The 14,682-nt window shown below is 65.0% G+C and overlaps 6 protein-coding genes across 6 annotated transcripts; 3 read left to right on the top strand and 3 right to left on the bottom strand.

The window, feature by feature from the left end:
• Positions 1-253: 253 nt before the first annotated feature.
• AMSG_11923 (uncharacterized protein) lies at positions 254-4,604 on the top strand (the record flags this gene model as incomplete). Its single annotated transcript, XM_013902149.1, has 5 exons — positions 254-258; positions 580-998; positions 1,433-2,162; positions 2,822-3,335; positions 3,477-4,604. 5 exons carry the CDS (start codon positions 254-256, stop codon positions 4,545-4,547), a joined length of 2,739 nt encoding a protein of 912 aa, XP_013757603.1. The 3' UTR covers positions 4,548-4,604.
• A 1,216-nt stretch (positions 4,605-5,820) lies between these two features.
• On the bottom strand, positions 5,821-7,805 carry AMSG_05953 (prolyl-tRNA synthetase). Its single transcript, XM_013902031.1, has 2 exons — positions 7,598-7,805; positions 5,821-7,397 (listed from the first exon to the last, which is right to left on the bottom strand). The coding sequence occupies exons 1-2, from the start codon at positions 7,778-7,780 to the stop codon at positions 5,871-5,873; spliced, it is 1,710 nt and encodes a 569-aa protein (XP_013757485.1). The 5' UTR covers positions 7,781-7,805; the 3' UTR covers positions 5,821-5,870.
• Positions 7,806-8,000: 195 nt separating this feature from the next.
• On the bottom strand, positions 8,001-8,870 carry AMSG_05954 (uncharacterized protein; the record flags this gene model as incomplete). Its single annotated transcript, XM_013902032.1, has 2 exons — positions 8,001-8,609; positions 8,718-8,870. The coding sequence occupies 2 exons, from the start codon at positions 8,868-8,870 to the stop codon at positions 8,001-8,003; spliced, it is 762 nt and encodes a 253-aa protein (XP_013757486.1).
• Positions 8,871-9,096: 226 nt separating this feature from the next.
• On the bottom strand, positions 9,097-11,927 carry AMSG_05955 (uncharacterized protein; the record flags this gene model as incomplete). Its single annotated transcript, XM_013902033.1, has 2 exons — positions 9,097-11,786; positions 11,891-11,927. The coding sequence occupies 2 exons, from the start codon at positions 11,925-11,927 to the stop codon at positions 9,097-9,099; spliced, it is 2,727 nt and encodes a 908-aa protein (XP_013757487.1).
• A 307-nt stretch (positions 11,928-12,234) lies between these two features.
• Positions 12,235-13,303, top strand: AMSG_05956 (auxin efflux carrier). The gene has a single exon (XM_013902034.1). It carries the CDS (start codon positions 12,265-12,267, stop codon positions 13,279-13,281), a length of 1,017 nt encoding a protein of 338 aa, XP_013757488.1. The 5' UTR covers positions 12,235-12,264; the 3' UTR covers positions 13,282-13,303.
• Positions 13,304-13,510: 207 nt separating this feature from the next.
• Positions 13,511-14,457, top strand: AMSG_05957 (uncharacterized protein; the record flags this gene model as incomplete). The annotated part of the gene is made up of 2 exons (XM_013902035.1): positions 13,511-13,583; positions 13,751-14,457. 2 exons carry the CDS (start codon positions 13,511-13,513, stop codon positions 14,455-14,457), a joined length of 780 nt encoding a protein of 259 aa, XP_013757489.1.
• Between the last annotated feature and the right edge of the window lie 225 nt (positions 14,458-14,682).

The following is a 14,682-nucleotide window of genomic DNA, read 5'->3' on the forward strand; positions in this document are numbered from 1 at the left end:
GGGGGGGGGGGAGGCAGGCATCGCCCGCGACCGTGCTCTGCTCTTCCACATCGTGAGGATGCACAACAGGAAGGCCGGGCCGAGCAAGGCGCTGGAACGATTGGGACGAGGACGACGAGGATGTAGGTCCTGCGAGATCAAGGGGTTTGAGGAACGGACGGTGGTTGAAACATGATTGAAGTCGCTTGTTATTGGGTGGGCCTGGGCACGCGAGGCGAGATATAGCGTCAGTGGGCGGACGATGGGGTACTCGATGGGGTACGAGGCGAGCGCGAGTGGGTCGGATGGTGTGCAACCCAACCCATAAAGGGGGGGAGGGGGCGGGGGGGGGCGTGACGCGAGCAGTTGGTAGGCCAACCATTTCGCCGATTCAAGGAAGTTTTGCGGAAAAGGGGCGTGGCCTTACAGAATGGGCGGCGGGAGGGCGGTTGCACGCCGCGAGCGTGGTACACCTCTCCCTGTCGCGCGTTCCACGTACACACACGAGTTGTTCAAAGCCGTACACATGCAGCAGGTGCTTGTTCTTCTTCTTGCCACACTGGTCATCCTCGGCTCTGTGGCACCTTTGACCACGGGCAGGTCTGTGCCCGATGCCGGCGAAGCCGTGGTGGTTGGCGACGTGCGGCATGGTGGGCTCGGGGCGGAGCCTGACTGGGAAAAGTGCGTGCACATCCACGACGTGGGCGAGGCATGCGTGGAGCTGATGGTCAACACGTCGACGCTCAGCATCGAAGTGGCGGTGACGATCGACAACAAGACTGTGCTCGAGAAGACGTTCTCGGGCAACTCGCTCTGCGTCGACACCGACACGCTCATCGAGGTGCTCGAGGCGGTGTGCATTCCGTGTCTGCCGATCCTCAAGATCATCAAGGAAGTCTTTGACCATATCCCGGCCAAGATTCTCTCGATGTGCGTGGAGCTCGAGGACGTGGTCTACCACCACACGGCTCACCCGCCGTACGTTGCCGGCAACGTCTCGCTCGTCTCCAACATCCTCTGTTGGCACGACAAATGCATTTACTCTGACGATGATCACCTCGGGTCGTTCCATATCGACACGTAGGCGCCACGATTTCCGCATTGGCGGAGCAGGCACCCGAAAAGCGAGATGTAAATCAGCTTCAGAGCGGCGAAGAGAGGTTGGATGGAGGGCGAGGACGTGGCGGCCAAACTCCCCTACGATTCAGTCTTTCATTAGGCTTGACAGTATGAGCAATGATCGTGCCGATTGGCACAGATACCCGCGTGTAGATGAGCTGCAGCCTCACAGTCGTGCTCACGTGAGACCAAGGTCGTCATCGATGTGCATCGCCATCAAAACGACGAGTGGGAGCCAGTAGCTTCGCTTCGGCCCGCCGGCCGTGAGTGGTAGGGAAAGACGACGTGCGACAGCACCTCTCTCGGTTCATCACGGTCTCGCCTGGTATGGCAGCGTTTGACGAGGAAGCGCTCGCGGGGCTCCCGCCGTTCTGTGTACGGGCCCTGGCCGACCTCGTGCTCGCCTCCGATCATAGGGCGTACCAGGTGGCGGTGGCGGTGGCGCAGCTCCAGGAGCGGGTGGAGACGGAGCTCGCTCTGGAGCGCAAGAAGGCAGCGGAGACAGCGGGGCGGCCGGCGGCGGCGCAGGAGCGGGGAGATACACCGGAGACGCTGGAAGAGCGGATGGCCGCACGAGCTGGTCGGGCGCGCGAGCTGAAGGCACAGGCTGTGGCGGCCAAGAGCGCGGCACGGGCGTTTGACGCCTCTGTGGTGCTCCCGACGTGGGACGGGCTCGCGCTCGCGCAGTGGGCAGCTCTCGCAGAGGCAGGCATCCCACCGTTTGCACCGATGCCTCGCGGGCTTGCAGAGCTCGCGGCTGCGCGGCATCCGGACCCGCACCTCCCACAGACGGAGCTCGAGGCGCTCGGGTTATCAGCGTCTCATCGCAAGGCTGAGAGGTCGAGCTTGGCGGTGGAGGCGGTGGCTTGGGGAGACTACATGGACGACGGCGACCGCGAGGTACAAGAGGCGATGCTCTCTGCGCTACTCACTCATGGGGCGCCGGGCTCAAAGGCGCTGGCAGAGCCGCTCGAATTCCGCGGAGCGTGCGCGCGCGTGTCTGCCGGGGTCTCGGCGGCGTCGATCACGGCGTCGATGAACGCGCTCCGCTCGCTCCGGCGGCGGTAGTAGTCTGGCGGCGGGCAGGCACCCGACTTTGGTTGTAGGTCAGGTGGAGACAGAGCCTGGGGGAGGGGTGGAGGCACACCCCCTAGGGTGAGGCAGATCGTGGCGATGGAGAGGAGAGCGGGCGAATGCCGTGGGGGCCAGGTGTGTGCATGGCGCTCCGCCTCGTGGCCTGCCGTCCCTCTTGTCCGGAGGCGGTACGATGCGGCGAGGCGCGAGGGTAGAACGAGGGCAGCGAGCGTGATGCGGTGCGCTGCGGTGAGGCGAGGCATGCTTTGAGCGCGCAGCGCAGGTGCCCCACGATCCCCACATCGGCGCCAAAGGCACCCGACCGGTGAGATGTAAGCGCCGTTAACGGTGCGCACCCCCTAGTGGTCCGATGTAAAGCAGCCGTAGAGTGGCAGGTCTCCGCCGCAGCAAAGTGGAGTGGAGCGCAGCATGCCAGGATCGGCTCCCCAGCAGGAAATCGGGATGTAGGGCCCACTGGGGTACATTTGATCGGATGCAGATGGTGGCGACGCGGGCGGGGGGGGGGGGGGGGGGGAGTAGACTAAATCCTGGACATCACTGGGCAATCCGGTGCCGAGATGTGTGCAAGGCGGTCGACGGCGGGAAGTCGGGAAGTCGGGCAAGAAGGACACATCGGGCTTGGAGTCAGACTTGTCTCGTGTGTGATGGGCGACGACGATCCGGGTGCGCTTGCACTCGTTGCGCTTACTGTGCAGAACGAGGTGCTCCGGAGGCAAAACGCGGAGCTGCGAGAGGCGATTGCCGGTGATGATGGCGACGACGAGGCAGCGGGCATGATCGCGGGCGGGGTGGTGGAGGGATCGGCGCGGCGGTGCGGCGAGTGCGAGCGTGCCCGCGGCGAGACACTGCGTGCGCTAGCAGAAGTGGCGGCGGTCCGCGAGCGGCAGGCGGCGACAGCGGCGCTGGCGCAGCAAGTGGCGTACCCGATGGCGGAGGCGCTTACCGCAGCCAGGGCGGCGGCGGCGGAGGCTAACGCTCTCGCTTCCAAACTCGGCGACGAGGTCGTTGCCCTCCAAACGCAGCTTGTCCGCGAGCGTGAGGCTGCGGCCGCGGAGCTCGCGGCGCAGCGTGCCGAGCTCACGGCGGCAGCGGCGGCGGATCGAGCGGCGGCAGACGCCGACCACGCGCGGCTCGCTGGCGAAGTCGCCCGCATCCGCAGCATGCTCGGCAGGCTGCGGGCGGCGGGGGCGGGGGCGGAGGCGGGGTCCGGGGCGGGGCTGTGACTTGTCTCAGGCATGGCAGCTCCAGACGCGCCTGTCCTGGCAGGGGTGACGGTGGTGGAGCTCGGCGGGCTCGCGCCGGTTCCGTTTGCCGGCATGATGCTCGCTGACTTTGGAGCAGAGGTGGTGCGTGTGGACCGTGTGGGCGGCGGCATGTCGGCGGGCATGGACAGCCTCGTGCGCGGCAAGCGGTCGGTCGCGGTGGACCTGCGGTCGCGCAACGGGCGCGACGTGCTGCTCAGACTGGTGAGCAAGGCAGACGTGCTGCTCGACCCGTTCCGGCCAGGAGTCCTCGAATCGCTTGGGCTGAGCCCGGAGACGCTGCATGCGAGCAACAGCAGGCTCATCATTGTCCGGGTAACCGGATACGGGCAGAGCGGCGAGCGAGCGCAGGAGGCCGGACACGACATCAACTACGTGGCAGCGTCAGGCGTGCTATCGATGCTCGGCAAGGCGCCAGACAGCCCGCAGCCGCCGCTCAATCTGCTCGCCGACTTTGCCGGCGGCGGGCTCATGGCCGTGGTCGGGGTTCTCCTCGGACTGGCGCGGCGGAGCGCAGCGCAAGGGCACGGCTCGGTGGTGGAGGTGTCGATGGCGGACGCGGTGAGGTACCTCGCAGCGTTTGCGGTGGCCAACAGGCCAACGCTGTTCAGTAGAGCGCGCGGCAGCAACGTCCTCGACAGCGGCGCGCACTTTTACAACGTCTATGGCACGCGCGACGGGCGATTCGTGGCGGTCGGGGCCATCGAGCCGCAGTTCTACGCGGCGCTCCTCGACGGGCTCGGACTTGATGCAAAGCACCTCCCGGACCAGAATGACGCGAGCGGGTGGCCGGCCATGACAACGCTCTTCCAACGGCTCTTTGCCACGCGAGACCTCGCAGAGTGGCTCGAGGTGTTTCACGGAACCGACGCGTGCGTCACCGCAGTTGCCGAACTCGACGGCGACGTCGCCGTAGAGCCGTGTCCAAAACTCAGCGGCGTTGCACACCCGGCATCGACCAAGCAGCAGCTGCAGAGCAGACTGCGCCTCGGTGCTGGAGTACACTCGCGCGACATACTCCGGAGCCTCGGGTACGATGAGGCGGAGATCGAGGAGATGGTGGTGGAGGGGGTCATTGGATCGCGATTGTGATGTTTGGCATACAGACCCGTAGCAAGAACTCTCCTGATGTGGTAAACAGGGAAGCGATGCAGTACACACAACACGACAATATTGCCAGCTCCCCCCAACACAAACACACCACACGTCCCCCCATCCCCCCCACACACACACCCTCCCGCCCAGGGTCTGGCCCTGGGCAAAAAAACACGTCGCGGACATGATTCGAACATGCGCGCTCAGAGAGCAATCGCTGGTTAGAAGGATGGGATGGTATCAGGAGGAAATCCTGGAGTTATCGCCAAGAATTGAACTCGTGACCCGTCCCAGCCAAATTCTAAACGATCCCCTTAACCACTCGGGCACCGCGACCTGTGCTTGTAGAAAGGAGAGCAGGGGAGGGGTTTTGACTGGTACATTGCATTGGGGCACCGGTCTTGGACGAGTGCGGCGGCAGGGGGGCGTGCGCATGGCGTGGACGTTGTACTATTGTGTGGTGTATAGGTAGATAAGGTTGTACGAGCGGTGGTGGAGAGTTCCGAGCATGCGTGTGCGTTCCTGGGTTGTGTGGGAGGGGGCGCGGCGCGAGGTGGCAGTTTGTCATTTGGCGGCTGTGCGGAAGGCGCTTTCGCCCATTGTCCACTAGTTACCACCCTCTACATCTGCAGCATCCCGATTCATCCCACACTTCCGGGCTTCCCTTGCATTCCGACCAGCAGCTTGAGTCCTGAGCCTGATCAAGCATTGGAAGGTACGTGCCGCTGATGAGCACTGCATCACGCCCGCTGCGCTTGCTCTACTCCTACATCTTGTCACGACGGCGCGCCAACTATCGCGCCTGCTACGCTTGCTCTACTCTCCCGTCTCGCCGCATCACGGTTGTTGCCTTTGCTTATATCAAGCACGAGGTATCTGTATTGGAGTTTAACGTGGAGCTAAGCCAGTGTTTGCATAGGATGACGTCTTCCGCAGCAAGCATGGTTGATCGCTCAGTTCCAGAGATCTGTCATGGCAAAGGTGACCGCGGGCACAAGAAGTCCACTCGCTTTGTCTGCCTGAAGGACGCGATCGAGGCCATCTGACACCTGCAACTGACATGCAGTCGTATGGAGTGTGTCAGACACTCTGCTTTGTTTACCTGGCCGCTTCGATCTGCTCTGCTCACCCGGCCACTCCGCTCCGCTACATCCTGCTACGCTCCGCCACGCTCCGCTACGACCCGCTACGCTCCGCGACGCTCCGCGACGCTCACCTAGCAACTCAACTGGCTGCTTTTGCTCCGTTCTGCATCGCTCCGCTCAGCCAATCATGGCAAATACTTTATCTTAAAATACTGCCACGCCGGCATATGACCGTCTAGTACGAGCGGCCAAAGTTAGCATACGCAGTCGCGGCATTGTCGCAGGCAAAGCACTTTGCGCCGCCCATGTCGGCGCCAGCGAGATCGAGGGGGAGGCAGAGCGACTTGGCTGCGCCAGAGAGGGCGGGGCCCTCGCCGTCGGGGGAGGTGGTGTCCGACGCCGCCGCCTTGGCCGCCGCCGAGGAGCGCGCCTTGATGTCAAGCTCGCACTCGACCCGCTCGCACCAGGGAACCTGCGCGTACTTGAGCCCGTTGATTGCCTCCATAAAGTCATCCCAGTTGTCAACCACTGCCTTGCAGTTGTTGGCGCGCTCAGTCGCCTGGATGAGCATGTTGGCCTGGATGTTCTCGAGCATGTCAGCCGTCGTTGCGCCGATGTTGTCCTGCGAAACCGTGGACTTTGTGAGCGTGTCGCGGCGGACAAAGACACACACGTTGTTCTCCATGTCGCGGGCCCCGATCTCGACCCGGAGCGGAACGCCCTTCATCTCCCAGTGGTTGTACTTCCATCCGGCAGTCACGTTGTCGCGGACGTCCGGGTTGACACGCACGCCGGCCGCGCGCATCGAGTCGGCGATGCGGTTGATGGCCGCAACGAGCTCGGCAGCATCGATCTTCTTCGAGTAGATCGGGACGATAACAACCTGGATGGGCGCGATGCGGGGCGGGAGCCGGAGGCCGTGGTCGTCGCCGTGGACCATGACAAGCGTGCCGATCGAGCGCGTCGAAAGGCCCCACGAGTTCTGCCAGATGTACGAGTGCTGCGACGGGTCGTTCGGGTCCTGGAACTTGATGTCAAACATGTGCGCAAAGTTCTGCCCGAGGTGATGCGAGGTGGCCGCCTGGATGGCCCGCCCGGTGTCGGGGACAAACACTTCGGTTGTCGTCGTGTAGTCACCGCCGGCAAACTTCTCCTTCTCAGACTTCTTGCCCTTAGTCACCGGGATCGCCATGAGCTCCTCATACACAGACGCGTACACATCAAGGATCTGGTACACTTCCTCATCTGCAGACTCAAACGTGGCGTGCGCCGTGTGGCCCTCCTGCCACAGGAACTCACGCGACCGGATAAACGGCGTCGGCGAGCTGAACTCCCACCGGACCACAGAGCACCACTGGTTGAGCCGGAGCGGCAGGTCGCGGTGCGACTTGACCCACCTGACAAACGAGGGGTAGATGACCGTCTCCGACGTCGGCCGGATGGCGATGGGCTCCGCGAGGTCCGACGACCCGGCCCGAGTAACCCACGCAACCTCGGGCGCAAAGCCCTCGATGTGGTCCTTCTCCTTGGTGAGGTATGCCTCGGGGATGAACATCGGGAAGTAGCAGTTCTGCACTCCGAGCTCCTTGAACCGCGAATCGCACCACGCCTGGATCTGCTCCCAGATGGCAAACGCCCACGGCCGGAGGATGTAGCAGCCGGACACATCGTAGTAATCGATCATCTCTGCCTTGACCACAAGCTCCGAGTACCACGTGCTAAAGTCCTCCTCCTTGGTGGTGCCCAGCCCGAGCTTGGTAACCTGGGGGTGCGTGGGAGGTGTGGGGGAAAGGAGGTTGAGGTGTGAGTGAAAAGAAATCCATCGTTTGCGGGGAAGGGGGGGGGGATGGGGGGGATGGGGGGGGAGGGGAGGGAGGGAGGGAGGGAGGGATGGAGGGAGAGGCGTGTGCATGTGTATGTGTGTGCGTGTGCGTGTGCGTGTGTGTGTGTGTGTGTGCGTACCTTCTTGGCCTTGCCACCCTTGCCACCCTTGCCACCCTTGCCGCCCTTGCCGCTCTTGCCGCCCTTGCCGCCCTTGCCACCCTTGCCGCCCTTGCCCTTCTTGCCAGGGCCCTGCGGCTGCTTGGGCGGCTTGCCCTCAAAGGTCAGCCCGCGACTCATGTAGTAGTATCCAATGCCCGACATCTCGAAGAGTTGCTCGAAGAAACGGTGAGGTGTGGTGCCGTGTAGCCGTGAAGAGACCGTGCTGGCTCTTGTCGTGTTTTGTGGCAGCCAGAGCCGTTCCCTGTGTCATTCGATGGCCTTCGTTGCGGCTTCGAGGCGGAGGGGGAAGGGGGGGGGGGGGGGGAATAGCGGGGAGGCAAAATGAAAGTGTTCACGTTAGGCTAGCTAGCGACGATGCCAATTAGATCGGAAGGTTAAAGTGGCCAAGGAAGTTGTTGCCCTTGTAGACGCAATGGCTCTCCCAGCAGAGGATGGTGGCGTCGAGGTAGACGTCGCCGGAGACGGACGACGAGGTAAAGTCGAGGTTCTCAAAGTCAACGCAGAGCGAGAGGACCGACGCCGGGATGTACTTGAGCGCGGCCTTGATGGCGTCGATGACCGGGATGCAGACCGCGCAGACGGCCTCGAGGACGTCGAGCAGGTCGTTGGTGTTGACGCACACCTGGTTGCCAGAAACAGTCTCCGAGAGGACAACCTCGCCGTCGACGGTGATGTCGATCTCCAGGCTGAGGGGCGAGGGATTGGCAGTGAGGACAACGCAAACGGGGCCAATGGCGGGGATGTTGATGCACCCGGACCAGGTGTAGTTGGACGTGAGTCCGCCGAGGCGGGCGGTGCGAACAACGGCGGCGGCGGCCTCGGCCTGCTTGGCTGCGACATCAAGGTTGACTGGCGTGGTCAGCCGCACGTCTGCGACAGCACGCTCGGTGACTGCGCCAAGCGACGGCGCGGCAAGGACGGCGGTGGCAATGGTGACCGCAACGGCGAGGGCGAGGGTAAGCTTCATGGGCTTGAGGAAGTCGGGTGTGTGGGGTGTGTGTGTGGGAATGTTGGTCAGTGTGACTTAGGCATGCCAATTTAGAGCAATTGTTGCCGCGACTGAACGTGGCCCACACACCTGCTCCGCCTGGACACAGCCGAGTGTCACGATGCGGTACAGAGCGAGGGCGATGATCTTGAACTGGTGGACATGTTGTACAGTAGTGACGACAGGTAGCAGCTGATCAATCTTGAGCTCACACCCATCGACCACAGGATCTGCCCCACCCATTGTCATAGACCTGTTGCTACTCTCAAGTGACTCACGCCCTGCCGGGACACAGATGAGCGGCTCACACCCTGCCGGCACAAACCCTGGCAGCGCACACCCCACCCCGTCAGTGAGGTGGGCGGCCGAAATCGATATCAAATTCAAGCTTGTCGGCCGAGATCGACGTTCACGCTGACGCACGGTCCACGCTGCGGACTGACCAGCCCTTGGTCTGCTGGCGCACCCACTACGTCGACGACGCCACAAACCAGCCCTTGCCACGAATGCTGCTCCACTCGCGCGCTCCAAGGTCAAGCTCGACGCTACCAGCCAGGATCGAGATCGACGGCTGCGTGACGAGGCTGAGATCGCCGGTTCGAACAACCGGATCGCCGTCGGCCAGAGCCTGGACCTCATCGAGCTGAACGACGACCTTCTCACCGCCGCGCACCACCACCCACGCTCGGGGCTTGGTATCCAGCGCCTTGCCCTCGTCTTCGTTGCGGCTGTCGGTTTCGGCCGCAGCCGCGGGCTCGGCTTCCACCGCGCGTCCACGCCGGCCCTTGAGCGATCGCGACGAGACAGAGCCTGCGCGCGAGCGCATCGACCCGACCGCTTTGGCTGCCACCGCCGCCTCCGGGGGGGGAGCCTCCTTCTTCTTGCTCCGCGGCTTGGAGCCAAGGAACAGCAGCGCCGCGGAGCTGTCGTCGACAGCGGCCATCGCCACCGGTCCATCCAGCCGCCGCAGCAGCTCAGACGTGTAGACCCCGACAACATGCGGCGCGTCGACGTAGCTAGAGACAGCCTCCCACGACGCAAGCCGCGACGACGACGAAGACGCCGCCGCCGCCGCCGGCGCGCTGCTTCTCGTCGGTGTCGTCGGCAAAGGGGTCGAGACGCTGGCGCGCCCACGCTTGGACGACGTCGTCGCAGCCGCAGTCTCGGCCTCCGTCCCAGGCCACTCAATAGAGTAGCCGGCGACAGCGCTTGCCGCTGTCGCACTGCTGCCGCTGCGGCCAAGGAGCGGCCGAACCGACGTCGAGCCCTCACCCTCGACTGCCCAGCTCATGACGACAATCATGTCGGCCGCAGCTTCGCGGACAGCGGCAAAGACCCTTGAGCCGCCACCTGCAGTCGCCACCTTCTCGACTGTCATCGTAGCCGGAACCGCAGCCTGCACCGCCTCGCCCGACGCCACATGCTTCGGGTTCGGCTCGGAAAAGTGGCAAACCACAGAGCGCTCGCCGCCAGGAACAAGCGGCATCCGAACCAAGGCCCGCCGCGGGACGAGCGCAGACTGAGCGCTTGGCGCATCAAGAAAGAGGCTCTGCGAGTGCTCGCCAAAGTACACAAACGACCGCCCGAGCTCGCCGTCTTCCGCCCACGCCACCGCCGGCGAGATAACGCTAAGCGAGACAAGCCGCTCGAGCCCCGGCGAGGCCACAACAGGCAGCACAGTGACTACCGGTGACCGCGCCCCGCCGAGCTCCACGACAACAAACGCTGGCGAGCCTGGAACAGCTGCAGAGTGCAGTCGGCCATCACCTGTCACCCCAAAGGCAGCGCCGCTCGGCTGGAACTCGCCGCGCGCCACGGCACCACCAAGCACCTCGTCCATCGTGGCCGGATCGACGACCGCCTCGCCGGCGCCGCTCGGCAGCTCACCATAAAGAAGAACACAGGCCTTGCGTGAGCCGCCCGGCTGCCATCCACTACCCACCAGCTTGGCCGTGCCAGCCTTGAGGCCATGCGGGACCCGAGCAGCAGGCACGCTCAGTCCGCCCGCCCGCGTAAAGCCGAGGAAGCCGAGCTCCTTGGGAGTGACCGGGTCAAGCCACACCGCCCACCGCAGTGACGTGGGCCGCCCGTCTCCACATGCCACCACCACCGGCGCGAGCGGCCGGGAAAGCAGCGCTGGCGTCATCCGCCACGACGGCACGGCCGGAAACGGCTCGTTGGCGAGCAGGGCGCTCACTTCAGACTTGCGCGACGCCCGGCCTGCCAGATAGAGCGCAAAGGGTGACGGCGCGTCTGGCGATGCACTCCATGCCGGCGCTGTCGGATGCCGTACGCCCGGCGGGTCCGGAAACGTCGGCAGCCGGGAAGGAAGCCCGTTCCACACCTTGACTTGAGCCAGAGCCGCCTCAAACGCGCGCATCGCCTCGCGGACGTTGGATGACGACGACGCCGGCCAGCCCTCGGCCTCGAGGACAGCCTCGAGGGCAGCGGCGGCCGCCTGCGCGTGCGCCAGCGCTTGAGGTGCGTAGACGAGCTTGACCTCTGGCATGAACGCCTTGCTAACAAGCGAGACCCGGAGGTCGGTCGCCTCACCGTTGGCGCCCGTCACCACCCGCCACACCTGCTCCACCGCCAGCTCGCTCCGCGCCCCGCGGTTGATGAGGTGAGCGTACGCCGACGCATATGCCGACGCAGCTTCAGGGGTTAGCGCCGCCACCGGCCTGGGCTGGCCTGCTGCGTCGGCGGCGTCGAGAGTTCCAGCCTCGCCACCATGGTCAGCGCCGTCGCCAGGCGCCGGCGCGCTCGACCGCACGCCGCGCTTGCCGCGCGAGCGGTGGCCAGAACCGCTGCTAGCACCCGCCACGGGTCCACCTGCGCCCGTCGCGCCCATCGCCTCGGGCGAGTCTGCTTCTGCCGCGAGCGCCACCGACGGCGCCACCAGCGTCGGCTGCGGCATGCCGCACGTCACCATCTTGCCCTGCAGGACGTAGACGCGGTCAGCAGCCGAGGCAGTGATGACACGGACGGCATGAGCCGCGACGGCAAAGGCCAGCTGAGTCACCGCGGTAAAGCCATCATCATGGCCGCTGTTGTGGTCGTTGTGGTCATGGTCGTGGCCATGGTACGTCAGTTCAAGGCTGTAGTTGTCGGGCGGAAGTGCACGCGGAGCATCGGGAACGAGCGCAGCAAGCGGAATGACTACACGCAATGGAGTCGCCGGAGGCACAGTGACACTTGATGGCGCTGGCGGGAAGTAGCCTGCTGGGTGTGAGGCAAAGGTGGTCGAGGTCGAGAGAGCCGACAGGCGGGCCGAGAAGCTGCCAGAGAGTGGAACCGCATAGCCTGCAGGCGGGGTCACGACGGCAGTGACAAGGATTTGTGACGTAGGTGATGGTTGTTGCGGTCGTAGTTGTGCTGTGAGCATGACTGCAAGGGGTGGGGGGTGGGTGGGGTGGGGGGGTGTGTGTGTGTGTGTGTGTGTGAAGTGGGCGTTGGTCGGTGGGGCGGTAAGCGGTGGCGGTTTGGTGGGCGCGACACGGCGGCTGGCCAATGGTCAGTCGAGCCCATCCGGCGAGGTGGAGCGGAGCGGGCCGTGGTGGTGGTGGTGGTAGGGAGTAGGAGGGTAGGGATAGGCAAGTGGGGGGGGGGGGAAGGAAGCAACACTTGACGCAAGGGAATGCTGCGACTGCCTGTTGTAACCCAAGCTGTAGCGTGTGCCGCAAGGGCTGCGGGCTGTGGGCTGCGCGGCTACACGGGGCCGGCGCCGTCGGTCCGGACCCGGCGCGAGCCGGTGCAGACGCACTACTACACCAACGTGCTGACTGAGGCTGTAGAGTCGCTCCCGCCGATCGTGGGAAGCGAGACCGACGCGACGCGGGCGCTCGAGGCGGTCCGCGCGCTGGGCGAGGCGCGTGCGCCGGTTACGGGGCGGACCCTCGCCCAGCTGCTCCGACTGTGCTTCAAGGTCGGCGAGGGTGAGTCGGCCAAGGCTGTCTTTGCCGCGTACGGCAAGGTCGACGGGGTGGAAGCGACGGCGGACGAGGTTGGGACGGCTGTGCTCGACGCGGACCTGCGGGTCAAGGCGCGGTTTGCCGCCAACGCCTCGCACTACACCCTGATGGTCGTGGGCCTCGCCCGCCTCGGCGACCTCGACGGCGCCACCGCCGTCTTTGATGCCATGAAGCGCTCCGCCAAGTCGGTGCCGGTCCAGGTCTACGGCTCGCTCATTGCCGGCCATGCGCGCGCAGGCGCGTTTGAGGAGGCGCACGGCCTCCTCGGCGAGGTGCTCGAGTCCGGCGCCGAGCCCAACGCCGTCATTTACACCGCGCTCATCGACGGGTACGGTAAGCGCGGCCAGCTCGACGCCGCGCGCGAGCTGTTCGACGCCATGGAGGGCACCGGGGTGGCCCCGACCGAGGTCACCTACACCGCGATGATCAACAACACGGCCGCAGCCGGTGAGTGGGACGAGGCCTGGGCGCTGGTTGACGCCATGGGCTCTCGCGGCCTGCCCGTTGGCTACGCCACCTACTCGGCCCTCATGCACCGCGCCTACGACCAGGGCCGCACCACCGAGCTGCAGCGCGCTGTGGCGACCATCCATGAGTTTGGCATCCGCGTCCCCGCATCGGGCGCCAAGTTCTTTGACCGCGTCGTCGCCGAGCTGCGATCGGCCGAGGGGCAGACGTTCTAGCTTTAAACTGTGCCGTCGTTCAGGCAGGGTGTGTGGGGTGTGTGGGGTGGGGGGGGTTTGATGCAGATCGCCGAGGATGTCAGTCTTATCGAGTCCGCGACCAATGCCGCACATATGGGTAGTCACAGCCCATCCCTGGGAGAACTTACATTTGGTTGCCGGCTTAGTCGTCGCTTCGCTGGCTCGACGGGCTGATCTTCTGTGCCAGCACGTTGTGCCAACTCTCACGATGATCCTGTGCACACGAGCAATCATCGCAAGCTCGCGTACTTATGAGATCAAGGTCGACGCTGTCATAAACCGTCCTCCAAAGGGTGGCTGGGCGGCACTGCCTGTGCCATGCCGCTTCGCGTCGCTCGGCCGGCCGCGGGTGTCGGCGACTCAGGGGCAGTCGCAGCAATGCTCCGCCCACTGCTCTTGCCCCCCTCCCTCCCCCCCCCTCCCATGTCCGTCAGTAGCGGGCGCGCAGGCCAGGCCGCGCTCCGCAAGGTCTCACAGGCAGCGTCGCGGCTACGGTCGTCGCTGCTGGGCGTCCGCCTCGCCCCGACCAACAAGTGGCCGCAGGTCCAGCGCCCGCTGGCTGCCGTCGTCCGTAACCTTAGTGCGCTCTCGACTGCCGCATCCACCGTCAACGAGGTGCCCAATCCTGATGCCATCATCCCGCATACGGCCGGCCTTGCCGTCTTTCCGCGCCAGCTCCCGCCCACTCCAGCCGAGCTCCTCGCCCTCCCCAACTTTCTGGCCTCCAAGCTGCTGCTGGACATGGAGGACGAGCTGACCACCCGATCAAAGGCCCTTGGCCCCTCCCCACCCGACCACGATGCGCTACTTCCTGCTATCCGCACCTACAACTCGTCGCTTGCCGCTGTCATCGCTGCCGTCTCGTCGCACACGGCTGCTACCTCCTTCCGCCTCCGCGTCCCCTCGCGCGTCCGCGCCGTCTACGATGAGAGCGCTGCCCTGTTCAACATGACCGTCGACATGCGTGGTCGCCCTGTCACCTCGAATTCGTCGTCCTCGCAACAGCCGCCGTCACGCAAGCGCGCCCGCCCCACTGATTCAGAGCACGCCGCCGACGACGACGACGAAGACATCATGTCGTCCTCGCTCCTGCCCAACCCCAAGCGCCACAAGCCGCTCTCGGCCTCAACCACACCCGCGCCTCTTCGCCCCTAAGCCGACGCATCCGCCGCTGCCGCCTCCGCGCATCTCCTCGCGCGCGTCCGCCACGCCAACAACGACGAGGACATCATGCCCAACCAACCCCAACCCCAAGCGCCGCAAGTCGCTTTTTGCCTACCCCGCCGCCCGCCGCCACGCACCCAGCCACATGCCATGCACCTTGCCACGCGCTGCATACCCTCCCACACACACAAACACGCCCCCTCACTCCCCCCCCCG

Source organism: Thecamonas trahens (assembly GCF_000142905.1).
Source record: "Thecamonas trahens ATCC 50062 unplaced genomic scaffold supercont1.25, whole genome shotgun sequence".
Taxonomy (NCBI): Eukaryota; order Apusomonadida; family Apusomonadidae; genus Thecamonas; species Thecamonas trahens.

What these genes read in the sequence shown, in the direction of transcription:
- AMSG_05953 (XM_013902031.1), bottom strand. Translation starts at nt 7,780, where the DNA reads ATGTCGGGCATTGGATACTACTACATGAGTCGCGGGCTGACCTTTGAG. An exon ending in AGGGTGGCAAGGCCAAGAAG is followed by an intron (nt 7,398 to 7,597) that starts GTACGCACACAC and finishes ACGCACCCCCAG; the next exon opens with GTTACCAAGCTCGGGCTGGG.
- AMSG_05956 (XM_013902034.1), top strand. Translation starts at nt 12,265, where the DNA reads ATGCTGCGACTGCCTGTTGTAACCCAAGCTGTAGCGTGTGCCGCAAGG.